This window comes from Eubalaena glacialis, chromosome 15 (genome assembly GCF_028564815.1).
Source record: "Eubalaena glacialis isolate mEubGla1 chromosome 15, mEubGla1.1.hap2.+ XY, whole genome shotgun sequence".
Classification (NCBI taxonomy): domain Eukaryota; kingdom Metazoa; phylum Chordata; class Mammalia; order Artiodactyla; family Balaenidae; genus Eubalaena; species Eubalaena glacialis.
In genome coordinates, this window is record NC_083730.1 from 92281508 (window position 1) to 92302558 (window position 21051).

General features: G+C 44.7%; 1 protein-coding gene across 1 annotated transcript in view; it reads left to right on the plus strand.

Moving 5' to 3' along the window:
• LOC133075201 (adhesion G-protein coupled receptor D1-like) overlaps positions 1-21051 on the plus strand; it is a 72419-nt gene that overhangs the window by 10920 nt on the left and 40448 nt on the right. Inside the window, exons 5-8 of the mRNA XM_061169265.1 lie at positions 1295-1378; positions 3519-3614; positions 5427-5549; positions 20250-20429. Coding sequence (XP_061025248.1) covers positions 1295-1378; positions 3519-3614; positions 5427-5549; positions 20250-20429 — 483 coding nt within the window. The remainder of the gene's footprint in view (positions 1-1294; positions 1379-3518; positions 3615-5426; positions 5550-20249; positions 20430-21051) is intronic.

Genomic DNA, 21051 nt, shown 5'->3' on the forward strand with positions numbered 1-21051 from the left:
TTGTTCTTAAATGTCTTGGCTGCATTTATAAATGAGAACCTTTCTTCTGTTTTTTAGTATTATTATTTGAATACAGGAAAGCTATTGACATTTGCATATTTAATTTGCGTCAGCCTCCTTACTAAATTCTTTTATTGTTTGTAACAGTTTTTCACTTACCAAATTCTTTTCTTATTTGTAATAGTTTTTCATTTTCATTATCAGGCATATATCATTTGAAAATAATGATTATATTATATATCATTTGAAAATAATGATTATATTATCTCCTCTTAAAAAACGTCTTTTACAATGAACAACACAAAGATTACTTTATTAATTTTATCTTTTTGGTGATCTGGCAGACATTCAAGGCAGTTGATTATTATTTAGTCATCTGGGCCATTATTTCCACTTCTGGGAACTGTTCACAGAGAAATAATCCAAAAGAAGATCCAAGTTAGGAGAACAATTCAATGTGTGATGGTGTAGCCTCTCCAGGGACTATTACCCAAACTCGATTATGAGAGTTAGAGAGAAAAAAATAAATCAAATAATTTGTACGGTATTAAGTGAGAAGAGCAGAATAAAAAAGAACATATCTGCATAAAATGATGTCTACGCAAAGTACAAGGAACATAAAGGTAATTTTGAAAGGATTCATTTTTAGGATGGTGGAAGCAGAGAGATAATAGAAAGGTCAGGACCAATTCAGGAGACGTGTATGGAGGACAGCATCTAACACCAGTCGCTGGGTGACTCCTGAGGGGGCATTTTATTCCTTGTCATAACAGATAGGCTGAGAGTACAGTTATCTTATAGAGTATCATTAGAATGAAACGAGGAAGTATTTGTAAAGAACCTCACACAACGTCTGCACGATATCGGTGTTGGTTTCCTCCTCTTTTTCAACCTCATTTTTTTCTCTTGTCTGATTGTATCAGCTGTGTCTTCTAAAACGCAGGAAGTAATAACGGGATAATGGACATTCTTGTCTTTTTTTCTGACACGTATGGGCGTGCTTCTTGCGTTGCACCGTTAGGCATGGTGGCTTTTATTTTCTTTGGTTAAAAGGTATCTCTCTATTCCTATTTATTATGTTTTATTCTGTAAAAACATTCATTTAATTTACTGAGTTTTTTGAACACTGCGAGTGTGTATTGAATCTATTCAAATGCCTTTTGAATACATCCCACAGTCGCTCTGATACTTTTACTCTTCCCCCAATTCCTGATGGAGGTGGTAAGTAGTTCCTTATGTCCAGCTCTTTCTTTCCTAATGGTGATGTAACATTTTTATTCTTTCCTCCCCCAAGGGTTTGACGTCTTGGCTTCTGCTTCCCATTACTGGCCGTTGGAAAGTGTGGATGGGATCCACGAACTTCAGGAGACAAGTGGAGGTAGACGACGGTGTGGGCACAGTGACCCGGGCCCCAGGAATGCACTTTCCCTGGGGAATCGGGGCCGTTGGGAGGGACAAGGGAACAAAAAGCATCCGCTCTGAAGTCAGCCACGATGACGGAGATGACTAAACATCTGTGTAGCTTCCCCCTAATCATTGTTATTGCAAAGGATTTTACTAGAACTTTTATATGATTTTATGGTTGAAGAACAGAATTTATGCTTCAAAATATTAAGATGTGCATTTCGTCCAACAACCTTTAAACAAATGCAGTTGTTTTCAGCTTTAAGCGGTACACGATGGATCAGTCTCTGTACAAGTCCGGATGTACGTTTTCTAGGTAGGCACAAATGGAGTAATTTACATGCCTGCCAAAGCAGGGGCCCATTGGAACCTAGGGCCAAACGTCGTGCCAACGAGGACTGACCCCCTGTTTGCGGGGTCACGATTTCACTTAGCAAAGGTATCCCCTCACCTACCCGTCAGCTCCTCTACACGTCACTGGAAGCCCCGCTGTGAAAAGATCCAACATCACCTAAGATGCTTCCAATGGTCCCCAATTCCATAGAAGATAAAGTTTCTCTCTGAAGCAATTCAGACATTTCGAGAAGGAGAAACCCCAGACAGCCCTGAGCACTTTTTGCATTCCAATAGGAAGCTTTTTTAAAGTCTAAGTTTTGAGTGATTTGGGATGCTTTGACATTTTAATTTTTATTTCCTTATTCCTCTTGATCATGTCCAACGACTGATGTGTATAACAGGAGAGTTATGTACAACCATCCTGGCACATGCTCAGATTGTCTCTACTGGTTCTTTGTAATGGATTAAAAAAAAAACCCCACACATTGCTGATTACTATGCTTTCCACACCAGCACACTGATATTTTCCTTATTCCTGGGACTTCATGTGCTGCCATAAATTGCCACCTCAGATTCTAAAACTTTTTTTTTTTTTTAATTTGCAAATTGAGAAGCATTACAGCTGAAGTCTGTCCTGCTGGCATCCTTAGAGGAGCTCAGTCAAGGAGCAGGACCCTCCAGAAGGGTGCCGTCCTCCTGTGTAGGGCCACCGGAGGCCCTGCCTTATTCTGCATTGCCTCTTGCTTGTCTGCGTATCAGGCAGCAGTGGCGGCCACAGTGAAAACCTGCACTGGGCCACTGGGGCTCCATATTTTCTCCAAATAGTCTGTACCATAGGGATGGAATGTCCCTGTGATAGTTATTTTATGACTACCTCAGGTTAAAAGAAATGGTTTCCCCTTGTTATAATCTAATTTTCTTTTCTCAGGGCCTTTACTTTAAAGCCTTTGAAAGGCGATCATTCCAAGTGGAAATTGCACTGTCAAAATAGCTCCTTGTTTAGGACCCAGGTGCTATTTTAGGAATTACTTCAAACAGAGCTCAAATAATGGTCCGTATATTTCTCTCCTCACCCCCTCAGCTCATTTCATTGCCATAGATTATCAGATACAATTACACTGTGGTTGAATTTGTTCACCCAAAGTATTATTTTCCCATAAAACTCCAACTGTATTGGTGTTTGTCCCAAAACACTTGAATGATGAAGGTTTCACTGCACTGTTCTATTGGGTCCATTCTTTATGTTATCGTGCTTTACTGGCATATTTCAATGTGATTACAGGCTTCACATTTTACTTCTGGGAACAGTTGAATGGTGTTGGGAATCATTGCGTGGAGGCACTGCTGTGTCATTTGTCTCTGAATTCCCTGTTGTTTTGTCCATTTGTCATAATAACATGCAGTTGTTTTCATGCTGTGTTGCTGTTTCATCAGTTCTTGTGACATCACAACCCTTAATCCTTTTGTTAAGGCTATTTTATGGCCGAGTTCAATTTCATATCTCTCAACTAAGTATCTGGATGGGAGCGGGAGCCAGCAAATCGCAACCAAATATAGCGGCAATCACGCCCTAGGTTTGGGACTCAACGGGGCCGCTGGAGTTGCCCTAATGTCCCCTGAAAAAATAAGAGGGAGGTGGGGTCGGAAGAGAAAATCCAAGCTGTTTGCGGGATGAAAGGCACACTTGTCGATGCGTGTTGAGTTGAGAGATATGTCGGTTCCATTTGGTTTTTGTGTCACTCATTCATTGTGCTTTTTTCTTTTGTTGTTTCACCCAGCATTGCGAACCCACAACCTCACTGTGCTTCCTCCCCATAATTCTACCTTTGTATATACCAATGACTCTGCCTACTCAAATTTCTCTGCAACCGTAGGTGAGCACGTGTTTCTTCTGTGTTTGTCGAGTTTGGATCTGCAATGAATTGAAAGGCCATTCCAAGTTGGTTCTATATGAATTCACTATGTCTTGACTAGCAAACAAGCAAATAACCAGAAAAAGAGCCAAAGATCCAGGGTATTGAAGATAACAACTTCGAATTAGGTCTAAAGGAATTTCCACAGATTGCAGTACATTAGGGGGCGTCTACACGCTTTCAAGAGACCACGGTCTTCCAAACCAGCTGCTTGTTTTCAGAACAATACAGACATAAGATGAGTAGTTTCTAAAAATAGAACTTGTTTGGATTTTTAAATGGATTATATTCTTTGGGGGAGGAAAAACATGCCCTCTGAATGGAAAATTAAAGTCAATTTAAAAGAACCTCATCAAAAATCTGATCTCTTACAAACATTAAAATCGGCATTTCTTCTGTAGCTGGAATTTTTTTTTTAATCATTAGAAGCTGTTTTCTAAGACACACCCACAAGAGTCATGGCTAAATGACTATCTTATTTAATAACCTCCAGAGCCCGTATGTTTCAGATTTTGCTTATGCAGCACAGAGCAGAATGGATAGTGGCAATTGGGCAGCTCTATGGTCAGTACGGAGAGTCAGCTCAGATAATTTAGGTCTCACTCCTGATCTTTTTACAATATATAACCTGATTGCTCTTTCAACGATGGGGTGTTTCGCTTCCAAAATTAATTTTGCCAAGCAAACAGTCGGGTTTAGGGGTTTATACAGCCTCATTAAATCACGAACTGTGAGTTGCCCATGTAACTTTGTAATATGTAGATCATCTCCAGCAATAAACGAGATAGATGAAAAAAAATAAGTTTAAACACGATAAGGAAAAACTTGAAGCCCTTTGAGTTGGTATCCACATGCCAATGGTTGTCAGAAAATCTGAGCTGGGGTAGCAGTCGGTCAAAGATCCTCCAGTGCTTCTGTACATCTTCATCTGGGTCGACGGCTCCAAGGGCAGGAGGCATGTGCCACAGGGCAGAGGGTCATCTGGGCGACTTTGACCCCAGTCAACAATACGTGACTCATCACCCTTGGCTTCAATTCTGTAAACCACTGACATCGCACTGACACCATCAGAGAGGTTTGCTATGGGAATGGGACAAACAAAAAGATGACGGAGCTGGCGTCTCTGCCAGGACTGCTGGCCCTGCGGTCTTGTCGTTGGCGGGCTCTTCTGGGACGACTCGAAGTGTAGCTCTGCATGTCCTTCCTAGTGTTTGAAAATGAACTCTCTTAAAATCATGGGCTCCCATGTCTAGGATTGGGGGCTCTCAGTGAGAACTCAAAAGGAGAGAGAGTTCACGTGTAGTTTTACGTTCAAACTTGAATCTCAGTGTTTCACTTGGAAAGTCTAGTGTGAAGATGGCAGTGAGAACTCAGGAAGAGGTGGATGGAATGAAAGTTTAGGACAGTAGGAGATTCTAATCACATAGCTTCCGGTAACTCAACTGTCGGCCAACATAGCAATTATAATAGTGTTCTATTACAGTACATATTATACACTGGTATGATATTAATTAATGTGATACAATATTAATAGGATAGAATACTTATTATTTAATATTGACACGAATGTATATTATTTGTGATTTAGTTCTTAATTATGAAATGTTAACTACCGTTAATATTATATAATAATATATAATGTTAGAAATATTTAATTATAAATACAAATAACACAGTATACTTAGATGTAAGTTGTTTGTAAGCCTGACACATCTCTGGACGTTGCATCTCATGCGATTATTAACCTACAGTGTTGCCATTCTTCTCACTTAGATATTGTAGAAGGAAAGGTCAACAAAGGCATTTACCTCAAGGAGGAAAAAGGAATCACATTTCTCTATTACGGAAGGTACAAAACTTCTTGCATCAGTAATCCAGCACAGTGCGGCCCTGAGGGTGAGTGATGAGCTCCATTCTTTTTCTTTTTCTTCTTCTTCTTTTTTTTTTTTTTTAGTTCATTTCATTGCCAGGTACCATCTGTTGCTCTGGGCCGTGGCAGATGTGAAGGCGAAGTTCGGCTGCAGGATGAGTGCAAAATGTCACATACGGCTTTGAGGGGAGGGGAGGGATAGGGAAGCAGACACCTAGAATCCTAATGAGAGACTGGTCCTGGAGATGGAATTAAAACACCGTCTCGTGAAGGTGTGAGAGCAAAATATTTAATCTTGTAAAGCAAAAACAAACAAACAACAACAACCAAAAAACCCAAGAAACAAACAAAAAAGAACCCTCCATAAAAAGCAGACACAGTGATGTCACACTGGAGTTTGGATGGGGCCATGGGGCTTGTGGGAAGTAAATTGATGGTGTGGCTCACAGAACGTTATTTCTGGCTCCAGGATGTTGGCGATGGATCTGGGCGGGGCGTGCCTTTTAAGACTTGTGCCATGGGTTTGCTCCTTTTATATCCATCAAGATTGGAGGGGGCAGTGGAGAGAGATGTCCCAGCAAGAGGTTGCAGGTCTGTGGTTAAAATAATGCCATGGACGAAACACATAGATGCAAAAGAGAATTTAGGAACCTATTACTTCTATGAAAAGTAAACTGCTCTCCAGTATCTGAGCTTCAGACAATGGACATCTGAGCCACATTTCAAAACTTTCTGGGAAATTGTTCTCTGCCATCCAAATCAGCTTCAAGCTTCCAAGTTCCATTATCCTAAGGAAATAAAAAATTTTCTTTCTAGGAAAGAAAAAAGTTTAATGCAAGCCAATTTGAAAGCCCTAAGGCTTTTTGGACGTCCATGGCTTTATCAAAACCGCCCTGTGATGAATTCATTGTTCTTGACTCTGGGCCATAATGGGTTACATTCCAGTAAAAGTAAACAAAAGCTTAACAAGGTGATAACATATGGAAGGAAACATTTTGGACTTCGCAGAACCCAGAGTTTTGAGAAAGGGTTTTGAGGTCCAAAACCACGCCAGGTTTACAAATCCACAGTTCAAGCTGTTCCTGAATTCAAACAGCGCTATAAACACAGCAGCCTTGTTTATTCCTCTAAATTTAAAACAGCCCCGCCTCAGCTACAAGGACTAAGAGAAGCAAGGAGGCAGTCACGCCTGCCTCACCCCTTCCCTGCCTCGGTCAGGAAGGCGGTGAGGGGGGGTCTCTGCCTGCTTTCTCTCTGGGTCTGCAGGGAACGGCCTCTCCCGGAGGACAGGGGTCTCTACAGCCTCAGCTACCAACCGGAATTGACCCGTGTGGGATGCAAGGTCCCAGGAATTCCAGTGACTGGGGACGATCACAGATGACCAGCCTTTGAAGGGTGACTATGATGGGACCAGTGGGGCAGCCCAGCTATTGCAAATCAGAACTATTGGGAAGTTTTACCTGAACTCTGCGGTCAGAAATTAGAGGCCTCCGAGCTGACTCTGGCCTGTGGCTGTGTTTCATTTTGCAAAAGCACGGAGTTAAAAACTTTTAATTAGTTGCCAATGTTGAAAAATAGGAAGATTTCACATAAAAATATGAATTTCCAATTTCTCTTGAGAAATCCACCCACCCCCCAGCCCCCGGCCCATTCTGATTGGATGGGGCTGAATGGAACGGCCCCCTTTGTGACGGACATTGCCCTTTGGTTCATCACAGACTTCGGACCCTTTGATCATTGGGCCAGTTGGACACAGAGCACGTTAATGGCATGGGCTCTGAGGCCAGGTGGCCTGGGTTCCAATTCCTGTTCTAACGCTTTCTGCGGTGACCTTGGGTAACCATTTAACCTCTGAGTCCAAGTTCCTTATCTGTAAAATGGGTCCATCAAAGTACCTTGCTCATGGGGTTGTTCTGAAGACTGGCACGTGGTTGGTCCAGCATTGAGAGGCCCTTGGGGTCAAGTTTGGGTGGCTCCAAACTTCCCTCCTGTCACCAGGATCTTGGTCCTCACCCAATCTGCTCGCTTGTATGTGACCCTATGACAGGGGCTGACATGGTTGGACTGATCATAATAGTGACCCACAGTTGTTTATCATTTACTTTGTGCCAGTCAATGTTCTAATCCCATTACTTGTATTAACTCATTTCATCCTCAAAAAAAAGAGACAGACGAGAGCCCAGGTGGTAGAGAGAGCTGTGAACTTTGGCTTCACCTCCCACCCTGTTGACAGCTTTTCCTGTGTCATGTTAACTGGAGCCTTTTAAGGTGTTTTTCGGGTGGCCGCTTTCTCTAGAGAATGGCCAGATATCCAGGGAAGCCAGGAAACCTCAAGTCAGCCTTGGCCCCCAGAGACCGTGCTGCTGGGGGGCTTAATGCGGATGTAGAGGGAGGCTGGGCATTCCTCCATTCACCTCCCTTGGTGTGGTCTTCAGACAGGGCCACCGAGCATGGGTGCCATCCTGAGGACCACTGCATGCGTTTCCCCATTTTACTGACCATATCCTTTGCTCTGGTGGGTTTCCCTGGAGCCTCAAATAGCTTGTATTTCTGGGTTTAAGGAGAACAGGGAAGGTCCGTCCAGCATTTTCCAAATCAAAGTCCACATAGCATGTGAAGTAGGTGAGATGATTTCAGGTGCACTTGGAGCGATTAAACAATTAATGGTTATGTTTTTATTTTAAGATAGCTCTTCAGAAGCTTAAGATAGCTTTCATAGATATTCTTTAGGATGAGACTTCAGTAAGTAGTAAGCTTTGAAAATGGGTTGACTTAAAGAACAGTGTTTCATAATAATAATCTAGGTGCTGTTCAGATAAGATGAAAATGTGAGTGATTAAAACGTAGGCAACATTGGATCAGCCTTTCCAGATACATTGATCGAGCGTCCTCCACATGTTTTTTGGAGGTGCTGGTGGGCACAAATGTATAACCCATTATTCTTATAACAACCTTATATATATATATATATGTTTCGTTATAAGAATAATGGGTCATATATATATATATATATATATATATATATATATATATATATATATATTGGCCTCACTGCACAGCTTGTGGGATCTTAGTTCCCTGACCAGGGATTGAACCCGGGCCCCAGCAGTGAAGGTGCCGAGTCATAACCACTGGACCGCCAGAGAATTCCCCCAACATTTAAATAAAGAGAGAAACGCTCCCCATGCCCAGTCCAGCAGGTCAACTGTTTTCATATTTGTGATTTCCCAATTCTCTTGGCCTCTGTTCATATTTTTGGCTGATTTTTTTTAAAAAGAATGTTTTAGGAGACAGGATTGAGGTTAGAGCTTTTCAAAATAGGATAAAACATCTGAGCAATTCAGCTGTCCCTCTCCAATTGCTCAGGTAGAACGTGGCATCGTCTTCCTCTGCCAGGCTGCTCACTCCAAGCTCTTGAACCCACACCCTGCTCACCCTAGGGCTTCTCTCCACCCGCTCAGCCAGCTTCCCTTGCTTCTCTGAGCTGAACGTGGGGCCTGCCTTTTGGCAAATGGTATCTCCTGGGCAAGTTTTCTTATGGGTGCTGGGTGCAAATGCAGGAGAAGCTTTTGAGGAACTTTTGAGAGAAAAAGGCTATTTGAACATTAACCGAAGGAAACACAGTCTATGTTCCTTAAATGCCGAGGTGTCTCGCTGCCAGCTCCCACGACCAGCAAACACACAAGCGGGGAAACTCAGCGTGGGAAGGGACTCTTCCTGAAATGTTCCAGCCTCTTGTTTCATTCCCCTGTAGACCCTGAGAGCTCGGCTCGAGTGTTACTTTTGCAGGGATGAGTCCCAGACCAGCTGCGTTCCTCTGTCTGTGCTCTCACATCTCCCTGTATGTTTTCCCTCTAGCCCTTGCACCGGTGGTGATGACCTGCTCATTATCTGTCTTCCTTCCTTGGCCTTTAGCTCTGTGAAGGCAGGGACTCTGTCTGTCTTGGTCATTGCTGTATTTTCAGGGATGAATATCAGCATCGTAGATGTTTGATCCATGTTGCTTGAACAGATACGTCTAGTCTAACTGTCTTTTTGATGTTAAATTCATTTGAATGCTTCCCCAGCAAATGTCTGATGGGCTGTCATTTGAATATCACCCTCGATGGGTCCTTCTCCATTCCTAAAGGGGCCCGTCCCATTTTTGTACTCCTTGGACCTTTAGAAACTTATTTCTGATATTGGATTAAATTCCATCTTGAGTAATTATCTCTAATTTGAGTTCAACTCTAAATCACCTTGGCTCCCCGCAGGAAAGACATTCTCTCTGTTTTACTCATTAGCTTTACCTTTCCTCCCTCTGGAAATGCGCCCTTTGTTTTTCCCTCTTGTGCATTAGAGCTTCCCCTGCTTATAAACACCAAGAAGCCTGCTATAGCTCCGTAGCAGCAGCTGGGAAATCTCACCATCCACATTCCCTTCTTCTCAACTTCGATAGGACGTTTTGGCCCTTTGCATTAGGTTACTAAATTTAAAAAGCTGTCAACAAAATGCTAAAATATTTGCAGAATTGAGTTTCAGGATGGTAATTTCCAGAATGGTCTGATGGTTACTGGCTGGGCATGGATCCAACTTCTGTCTCCCTCAGATGACTTGGGGTTATGGGGCTGTTGGAAAGCCTGAAGGAGCCTCAGAGAGAAGTATTCATTCAGTATGCCCATTTCACAGAGGGAGAAACCGAGGCCCAGAGGGGGCACAAGACAGCCTAGAGCCACATGGCGATTTAGTGCAGAGTATCTCAAAGTGTTGTTTCCAGACCATCAGCAGAAGAGTCTATTGCAGAGATCGTTAAAAATGGAAGTTCTCAGGCTCCAGCCCAGAACCCACTGAATCAAAATCTCCATGGATGAGGCCTGGGAATCTGTAGTTTTAGCCAGGACCTCCAGGTGATTCTCATGGACTGAATCACAGAACTAACTGGCCAAGGCTGATTCCGTCCCACAGATGTGTTTTGTTTGCTGGCATTATGTCAATTCTCACATATTTTATATTTTAATCAGCTTTCTAAATTGTTCTCGACAGGATGGGTGGGTCCAAACAGCCTGGCTCACTGTTTGCAGAAACAGAGCCTCTCTCACAGTGCTTTAAATGTTTTTTTTTTTAAATTAATATTTAATTCCTATATAAGAGAAAATTTCATTAAAAAATCTATACTTCTGACTTCTCTTAAAAAATCAGAAAATCCAACAGTGTTCCCTGCCCACCTGGCAGTGGTTGGTTACTGACCGTTTCCTTTGGAATGGTCCGATGGTCTCCAGATTTCCTGAGTCCCCAGCGTTCTCAGTTCCCTGCTTGCTGAGACTGAAGGGCAGCTGCCACTCACCTGTTGGTCTCTTAAAATAATAATGAGAAGAGAAATGGTTAGTGTGAAAGAGAGTCCTATAGCACCAGGTATTTCTAGAAGAAATTAAAGAGAGCCTTTTTGGGGGGCAAGAAGGGTAGACATGAGTAGTATTTGATATGCAGTGTTTGATCTGAGAAAGTGTGTCTGCATGTTGAAAGATACAGCCTGAGCTGCCTTCGAGAAACACGCTGGCTGTCTTACAGAGTTAATCCTCCTGGCAAGATGGGCTTTTGAGTTTATGGCCTCTGTCGTGTACAGTAAAGTCTGAGAAACACTGCCCCTTTGGGTCTCTATCATCTTTCTCTCTGCATTTCATATATCACATGTTCTCCTACCACTGCAAACTCAACTCTGGCTGAAGATGGAACTCCTTATCTTTCACCCGGTGTCTCTTCTGTTATCCAGATTCCCCGCCACTATAACCTTCAGCTCTTTTTCTCTCCAAAGTTTGCTCTTTGCTGTATCATTTCTCCCACCTTATTTGATTGTTACTTCCTTGTCTTGAAATCATGGAGCTGGGAAAAAAAATCTAAGGATACGGTGTGGAAGCTTCACCATCTTCACAGCTTCTCTTTGTCAAGTAAAAATCAGATATTATTAGGGAAGACAATGAACACTGGGCCATGGAGTTGATAACCTTGTAATGTTTCTACTTTAAGAGTAAGGTCTCTTGTGTTCACTGGACCATATATAACCTCACACTTTGCTCCTCAGTTGTTCTGTATGTTTAGGATGAATAAGACAATCTTATGAACCATTCTCTTTGTGTTTTTTGGCAGCTGGGTCTCCACAATATTGAGAATGGATGAGAATAGATCACTTGAAATTTGTACGGAGGAAACTTCCACAGCCAGACGTAATTCTATTCTCATAGTCCTAAAGTGGACAAAATAATGGCATGTCATCCCCTTAACTCGACTTTTGTAACATCAGCTATCAAGGCAGTGAGGCTGGATGTGTTTATGCCAAAGAAGAAGTCCAAGGGCGGGTTATTTACTTTAATAGGTTGAGGTTGAATGATGTAATTATCTAAATTTCCAGTCATGCTAGAATGTTTTTAAGACTAGTGATTCTTAAATTTCATTCACTTTTAAATTGCTTTTATGATTTTTTTTTTACCATATACACATAGCACCTGAACTATAACACTTATACCTTTTCTTTAAATCTTACTTACTTTGATTCAATTGAAAAGGAAACTTTATATCACCCACAAGAACTGAAAACCAATCTTGGTTCCCATAAGTAGAAGATACCTGTATTGTTGAATTCTATGTGGGTACCATGGCCCACCAGAGGCTCTAAATTTGACATGTGGCATTTCTGTGTTAAAATGGGGATTAGCAATTGTTACTTACATACGAATGGACTTTCTCTTGTCACAATCAGAAGAACTGGAACACCATCGAGAAGGGACTCATGTGATTCATGTTATGTAAAGACATGTCTATATGCTAAAATTCTCTTGGAGAAAGTGTCCGACACCAGAGGGGGTGGAATTGTCAACTCTTAGAAAGATGTAGGTAGAAATCATCATATCAACCTGTACTCTGCTGAAATGCAGAAGTAGGAATCACACTTTAGGGTCTTACAAAATGAGAGTTAGGCATCTACGGCAGAACCTTGCTGGTGGTCTGCTACCTAGGCGTCTGGGTCTTTTCTCAGCTTAGCCAGAAAGCCCAAATCTCCCCATCACTCTCTCCCAGCCTGTGCTCTTTTGGGAGCACTCGGCAGGTGGTCACTCCGTAGAGATGCTCTGTCATCGGAACCCTGCACACTTGCTTCTTTCCTCCTCCTTCTCGGCCACACCGCACAGAAAACCCACTTAGAATCCTACAGTTGGTAGATTCCCTTGACATCCTCTATTCTTTATAAAGAAACCACAGCCCCAATTCTGGAGCCTCTCTTGACCAAAACCTGGAAGAACATCCAACTTCCATGCCTGAGATACGCCGTAATAAAATTGGATGTTGAACCAGCCAGATCAGATTAAAGGCCTTCCCAACCGAGCAGAATCTCTTTTCTTTCTTTCTTTTTTTTTTTTTTTTTATGAAATCCTTTTTATTTTGAGATAATTGTCAATGAACACGCAGTCAGTTGTAAAAAATAATACAAAGCAACCCCACGTACCCTTAACCCATTTTGCAGTGGGTAAAGCTGAGTGATTAAGTCAAGGAACTTGAGGTGGGGAATGTCCTGATCTTCTTTGTGGGCCCAGGGTCATCACAGGGGTCCTTACAAAGGAAGGGGGCAGAAGGGCAGAGTCAAAGAGGTGTGAAGATGACTTTGAAGTTGGGGGAGGGGCCAGGAGCCCAGGAACGTGGGCGCCTCTAGAAGCTGGAAGAGGGTGGGAACAAATTCTCCTCCGCAGCTTCCTAAGGGGACGCAACCCTGCTCACCTCCTGATTTTAGCTCAAGTGGGACTTCTACCTCCAGAACCTTGAGAGTGAATCGTGTTGTTATCAGGCATAGAACTCTGCGGTGATTTGTAGGGAACTAACACAGAGGTACCATCTCAGATTTCCCTCCTAACCCTAACCGCAGCTCTCAGACCCAAGTCTCTCCTGGCCACATCTGCCTGACCAGCCTCACCTTCTGCTTCTCTCTTACCCTCCTCGCCACATCTTGTCACAAGACTGATATGAGGTCTGCTCCTTAAATGTTCCCCGGTCCTTCATCCTGTGCCTTCCCTTGTCCGAGTCACACCCGTTCCCTTCAGATCTCAGGCCCAAAGTGACCTTCAGGAAGCCTCTCTCAACCTCCAGGGTAGCTGTCACCCTGCTCCGAGGCTTGCTGTGCATGTCTCTCCTCCCTGCCCTCATCACACCCGTCACCGGCGGGACTCCCGCGTGACTATTCACGTCGGTCTCTCCCTGCCCACGCGGTAGTAAGTCCAGGAGCCCAGGGACCCCGGGGTCTGCTCACTCTTGTGCCTCCAGACCCTCCCTCATAGTGTCTGATGTGTATCAGCCACTGATTAAATGTTTGTTGAATGAATGAATGAATGAGGGTGCTGCTGTGAACTGAATGTGTGCTCCCCAAATTCATGTGTTGAAATCTTATCCCTATGATAGTATTTGGAGGTGGGCCTTTGGGAGGTGGTTAGGATTCAATGAGGTCACGAGGGTGAGGGGTTAAGGCCCTTATAAGCAGAGGAGGAAACACGGGCTCTCTCTGTGAGCACGTACCAAGGAAGGCCACGTGAGGACAAAACCAGCAAGAGGGCTTTGCTGGCAACATGATCACAGCCTTCCAGCTTCCAGAACTGTCAGAAATAACTGTCATTTAAGCCACCCAGTCTGTGAGATTCTGTTATAGCAGCCCGAGCTTACTGAGTCAGGTGTCACCTAAGGTGAGACCGCAGCCCGGGAGTGAAATTGATGGCCTTGTTTCTTTTTTTATAAGTTTTATTGGCTTTAATACCAAAAAATTTTTTATTGAAGTATAGCTGATTTACAGTGTTGTGTTAGTTTCTGCTGTACAGCAGTGATTCAGTTATACACATGTATGCCTTCTTTTTGGTATTCTTTTCCATTATGGTTTATCACAGGATATTGAATATAGTTCCCTGTGCTGTACAGTAGGACCTTGTTGTTTATCCATTATATATATAATAGTTTGCATCTGTTAATCCCAAACTCCAACTACATTCCTCCGCCACCTCCCCTCCCCCTTGGCAACCACAAGTCTGTTCCCTAGGTCTGTGAGTCTGTTTCTGTTTCATAGACAGGTTCATTTGTGTCATAGTTGAGATTCCACATCTAAGTGGTATCATATGGTCTTTCTCTTTCCGACTTACTTCACTTAGTATGATAATCTCTAGTTGCATCCATATTGCTGCAAATGGCATTATTTCATTCTTTTTTATAGCTCAGCCGTATTCCATTGTATATATGTACCACATCTTCTTTATCCATTCATCTGTCGATGGACATTTAGGTTGTTTCCATATCTTGGCTATTGCAAATAGTGCTGCTATGAACACTGGGGTACATGTATCTTTTTGAATTAGACTTTTCTCTGGATATATGCCCAGGAGTGGGATGGCTGGGTCATATGACACTCTATGTTTTAGTTTTTTGAGGAACCTCTGTACTGTTCTCCATAATGACTGCACCAATTTACCTTCCCACCAACAGTGTAGGAGGGTTCCCTTCTCTCCACACCCTCTCCAGCATTTGTTATTTGTAGACTTTTTAATGGTGGCCATTCTGACTGGTGTGAGGTGGTACCTCATGGTAGTTTTGATTTGCATTTCTCTGATGATTAGTGATGTTGAGCATCTTTTCATGTGCCTGTTGGGTTGGCGTTGGTTTTGATGCTCTCAGCTTCCCACTCCAGAACATTCTTGAGCCTGCTCTGCTGGCTCTGGGTGGTTCTCATGGAAACTTGCTTTCAGCTGGTTGTCATAGTCGACATGTGTGGATAAGCTCATGTCCTCTCATGCCATTGCACTGTAGGTGGACGTGTGTCTCACACAGGCCTAGGGCCACCTCTGTCTTGAACCAAGTCCTCTTGGAAACAGGAAAGGATGGAGAGTCTCCTTGCTCCCCCTCTCACCCTGCAGCCGCTTCTCCAGCAGCCTCCTCCGAATCAGCCACCCACAGTAGTGGTCAGGAAGGAAGGAGGGAGCCATGTGCACATCCTTGTGGTGGCCTTTGGTGGGACTTTGGGGTCAGGAAGGGGACTCCTCTGTGGATTGTCAAACTTCAGCTGAAAGGTTATAAGCAACAGAAATGCAACTCAGCTAGGCTTGGGGGATTTATTGAGTGGATCCAGGTAAAGACTGTGTTCTGGTTATCGACTGCTGCGTAACAAGCACTCCCAAACTTAGCAAGTGCAACACAATTTAGCATCACCTCTCATGGTTCTCGGGGTTGCCAGGGCTCTCACGCAGCTGCAGCCGTGGCGGCCAGGACTGGGTCCTCTGAAGGTGCCCTTGAGGTGGATATCCAAGACCACTTTCTTCACTCACATCTCTGGCACCTCCAGCTCCTCTACATGGTTTCTTTCTCCACCAGCAGAGTCTGGACTTGTTCCATGTTGGCTTTGAGCTCCAAGAGGCAGAAAGCTGAAGCTCCCAGACAGTTAATGGCTGCACCTGGAACTTGGCCACGGCCACTTCTGTTGACTGCACTTGGTCAAATCAGCCAGAGGGCAGGTGGAGAAATTGGCCTGAGTCTTGGTGGAGAGCGAGAAGGTCACATGGCATGAAAGCAGATGGGATGGGAGATGGTGTGGCTTCTTTGGGAGACGGAGCCTGCCACAAGCTGGGTCCAGGTGCTTAGATAACGTCACCAAAAGTTTGTGTTTCTCCATTGCTCTGGCTGTGTTCCAAGAAGGCTTTCCAGGTGTGATAGCAATGTCCGCTCAGAGTCTCCAGGACTCCCTTTTATTGGCTGAAGCCTGTCCATCTCTGAGCCAGTCCCTGTGATTCCAACTGGTCCAGCCCACGTGAACCTGGGGCTGTGTGGTCAGCCCCACCTGATCTAGAGGAAACAGGGGTGGGGAGGATGGTTCCCCCCAAGAACGTGGAGGTGCTGTGCTGGGCGAGGGAGGATGGATGCCGGGCTGCTACATCCCCTGCGGGTCGCCTTGCCCTCCCTGCTGCCTGCTGCTTTGGCCCACTTTGAGTTACCAACATGCAGGGCACGGTGCTGAGTCCATGGGTCTGGGAAGAACTGCTCCTCTACCTGGAGAGATTCCCTACCCACCCCTGCCTGCCGCCTCTGCCCCACGCACAGCAGACACAGAGAGGATAACGCACAAGGAGACTTCTTCGCCTAGCCCAGGTCTGTAGTGTGCATTTTTCTCCTCCATGGAATGCCTTCGAATCTTTTTTGTCTAATTCAGTGAGTGAGTCCTCTCCCAAACAACACTGTCTCCAAGGGAAGACAGAGAGATGACAAGTGCAGACTCCAGAGCCAGTCTGCCTGGTTCAAATCCTGACTCTGTCGCTGGCTGTGTGGCCTTAGACAAGTTACTTTACCTCTCTTGGCTTCAATCCTCTCACCTGTAAAAGGGGGACCGTACTAACACCTAGTTCATAACCCTAACTGTAACCCTAACCCCAACCCTAGTCGGGAGGACTAAACGAATTAATACATGAAAATTCTTGGGACATTCTATCTTGCTCAAAGTAAGTTCTCCTTAAGCAGTAGTGATCCTACTTTTCTTTGTAAAGTGTTCTTTATATAGTAAGGAAATTCATTTCTTGTTTGTTCAGTGTTTTACAAATAATTTTTTCCTGGGTTGTCATTTGTCTTTTGACTTTGTCATGGTAAATTTTTTGCCTTGCAAAATTTTATAATATTTATGCACTCAAATGTATCCACCTTCTCTTGGGACAGCTGGATATTTTTTCTTTTCTTTTCTTTTTTTTTTTTTTTTGGGCTTATTGAGAAAGAACTTTCCTCACATTATTTTTTTCCGACGGATGAGGATTCAATGCTCATAAGAAGAAGAAAAGTATTGAATCGATTTGTCAATATTGTACTTCTTTTTTTTCAGATTTTTTTCTCCTTTGTATTGACAATTCCAAGTGCAAGAAGCAAAGTTCCTGAAAATGCTAATATTAGAGGGCTCGTTGTGAATCTTTTACGACTCTGTGAAGACGTAAATTGATATTTAAATACAAGCTGTTCCTCAGATAGAAATGATTATTTTGTAGGCTGAATGAACAAAAATGAAAAGCTTGGCTCACAGTAACCATTGTTTGCTTCAATCTTCCCTTACCTAATGCCAAATTGAATGTTTTATTTTTATTTGTCTTCCTGGACAGAAAGATATTTGGCCAAGACAGGACTGAGTGAAAGGAATTTTTAAATGCAGCAAAGTGTTTGGAAAAAATGGACTTTTGTGAATCCCGCTGGGACTTCGTTTCATAACAGAAGTTTCACAATGTGCCGTGTTCGTGTCCCTGTGAAATTGGTTGTTTCTGAGTAGAGAGGCATGGCAGGAAGGCGTGGGTCTTTGTTTTTGGACTCTGCGCCACTGCAGTGCAAGGCAGACAGAAGTACTGGATGCCCCGGACCTGGGAGTCCCCTCCACCTGCTGAGAGGATCCGTGTCTGGGACAGCCCAGCCGCCCTCTGAGCAAACTGCCGGAGTCCCATCCTTTTGTTGGCGTGACCTGTGTCCCAGGGCACTTTTGGGGACTTTTCTTCTTCCTCAATAGCACTGAGAACGTTTACGACTTGGAGCTCTACTCCGGAGTCTCTCTGAGCCTCGCCCGTTATTTTGAGGTTCCTCTTTACGTTAAAAAAAAAATTAGAGAAATTCCAAACCAGGGTTATATAATCATGCCATGTTTTACATGTTTATATTAATCGTATTAAGGCTTTTGACCTACAAAGGTATAATGCAATGTAATTGTCACAATTATATTGTCACAAGACATCTGAACAACTTGTGACAAATATGTTGATTCATAAAGCATTACAGCCAGGATGCGTGGTGATGGGACAGAAATTTACACTTGATGACAAATGTCTTCTTTTTTTAAAAAATTAATTAATTAATTAATTAATTAATTTATTTTTGGCTGTGTTGGGTCTTTGTTTCTGTGCAAGGGCTTTCTCCAGTTGCGGCAAGCGGGGGCCACTCTTCATCGCGGTGCGTGGGCCTCTCACTATCGCGGCCTCTCTCGTTGCGGAGCACAGGCTCCAGACGCGCAGGCTCAGTAGTTGTGGCTCACGGGCCTAGTTGCTCCGCGGCATGTGGGATCTTCCCAGACCAGGGCTCGAACTCGCGTTCCCTGCATTGGCAGGCAGATTCTCAACCACTGCGCCACCAGGGAAGCCTGACAAATGTCTTCTTTTAATTCAGACTCTCTTAGACTGTGCCCATAATCTCATTTGAAGATAAGATCCAAAGTCTAAAATTGGTGCCATTTATATAAATAAGGCCCAGGGCAAATGGCCGTCCCTGCTCCCCTCCCAGCCCCATCCTGGGCCTGTTTTGATCAACTCTGGGCACCTCCTCTCTCAGCATCAATGAAGCCTTCCCACCACAGAGCCTGGGCCAGGTTGGGAGGGCTGAGGCCGCCTGATTTATTTCCGGCTTTCACCACCGAGTCCAGGCAGGCTGCATGCATTCACACACACACACACACAGTTTACTCATGGGCAAAGAAAGGGTAAATGTTACTGGATTCAGAGAAGCAGAGTGGAGGTAATCAGGGATCCAAAGGGCAATTCCAGGAGCCTCCGGCCAGGTGTGGCCACCGTCGCCCCTCCCCGGGGAGCCTGCCCCTGGGCTGCAAAGTGATGGTGGGTCAGGGTGTTCACCATCAAGAGCTGGCCTCGCTCCTCACACTCGCCCTGCCTCCTGTGATGGAGACACACCCACCAGTGGGCCAGCTCGTTCACGTGGAGGCTGGGGACCGGGCTCAGGACTCGGGAGCCTGCCGACTGGCGGTCTCGGCTGCCAGGGCCTTTGTGCGCCCCGCTTTGTTGGGAATGAACAATTGTAGGTTTCAAAACCTTTCAAAGTGGGCTTCCTCTTTGACTAGAAATGCCCTACTGGGAATTTATCCTAAAGGCATGTAATCTGAGACGTGCAGAAAGGTTTAGCTTCCAGCTCTGTTTGGGAAATTAAAAGTTGAAGGAGACTTTAAGACCCAGCCATGGGGGGGAGGGGTTTGCTGTTTTTATTTTTTAAAAAAAATTACAGTTCCTGTTTATTTTATTTTTTGGCCACGCCTCGCGGCTTTCGGGATCTTAGTTCCCCGACCAGGGATTGAACCCGTGCCCTCGGTGGTGCACGCACAGAGTCCTAACCACTGGACCGCCAGGGAATTCCCTAGAGTTCCTGTTTAGAATGTCATGAGGTGCAGATACAAACAATGATGACATAGAGGTGTATTTAGGGACATTGGAGGGGGTCTATGATGTAGTAAGTTTTCAAAACATGTGGCTTATAAACCGGTATGTATGAGTTGGTTCCTTTCTCTGTAAAATATGTTTATGGAGAGGCTTTGGAAGGAGCTACCTTAACTGCCGACGTCTGCAGGTCAGAATGGGTTTGGGTCTAATCTGAGTCAGTCTGTAGTTCAGGGACCTTTTGGGCAAACCGGACTCAAGTCTCTTCATCTGCCTAACGGGGTCAGCCGATGAATGATGATCGGGTTTTGTAGTATTTATGAGGAGAGGATTCATTTAAAACCCTTAGTAAAGTGTCTGGTACTTAGTGAGCTGTTCATAAATATCACCTGTTTTTATAGTCTATATTTTCTGGATTGAGCGTGCACTGTCTCTGGAATGAGAGAAAAGAAAACTGCCTTTTAAATGAAAATCAAAGAGCAGCGAGAACGACCTGCTTCGGTGAGGTGAAGTCCCATCCGTTGTTCGTTAAAAATAACCCCACGCCTTTTCTGTCCTCAGGGGTCACGTTCTCCTTTTTCTGGAAGACGCAAGCAGAACAGTCCAGAACAACCCCTTTCGCGTTCGGGGGACAGGTCATTTCCAACGGGTTCAAAGTCTGCTCCAGCGGTGGCCAGGGCTCCGTGGAGCTGTACACGCGTGACAACTCCATGATGTGGGAGGCCACCTTCAGCCCCCCAGGTAAGGGCGCCGCTGGCCCGGAGGGATGCTCAGGGAGGCGGGAGGAGGCCAGACGCTCCGCTCGCTGTCGGTCCCCTGGCCTGCGGGCGGGTGAGCCCCGTCCTCTCAGGGGGCTGCTTGGGAGGACTTGCTGGAAAGGGTGAGATGGCATCCTTTGCGGAGATGTCTGTACGGTGGTTGAGGGGCGGGGTCCTTCGGGCGGACGCTTGGGTTCCCCCTGACCACGGGATGACTGGGTCACTGTGCCATGTTACTTAGTGCCCCGAGCCTCAGTTTCCCTAGTGAAGGCATTAATGATACTTACCTCACAGTTTGGGGGAAATTACATGGACTATTGCACGCGGAGTGCTCAGCACAGCGGTTATTGTTTCTCCTTCTTTTCCTGTCCTTCGCCTCCTCCTCCTGCATCTTTCTTTTCCCTCCTCCTCCCCCTCCTCCTCCTGCCCCTCCTTCTTTTTAGTGGTGTAGACTTGCAAATGTTTAGACTTTGCCGTGAAAAAGCTTTTGGAAAAGAGGGGCTGACGATTAGGGGAAAGAAAGGCTGCCGGAGGGGAGGCGTGTGGGCAGCAGGCCAGTGAGGGCCTGGGGTTCAGGAGGGATGGTCTGGACCAGTGTGGGGACT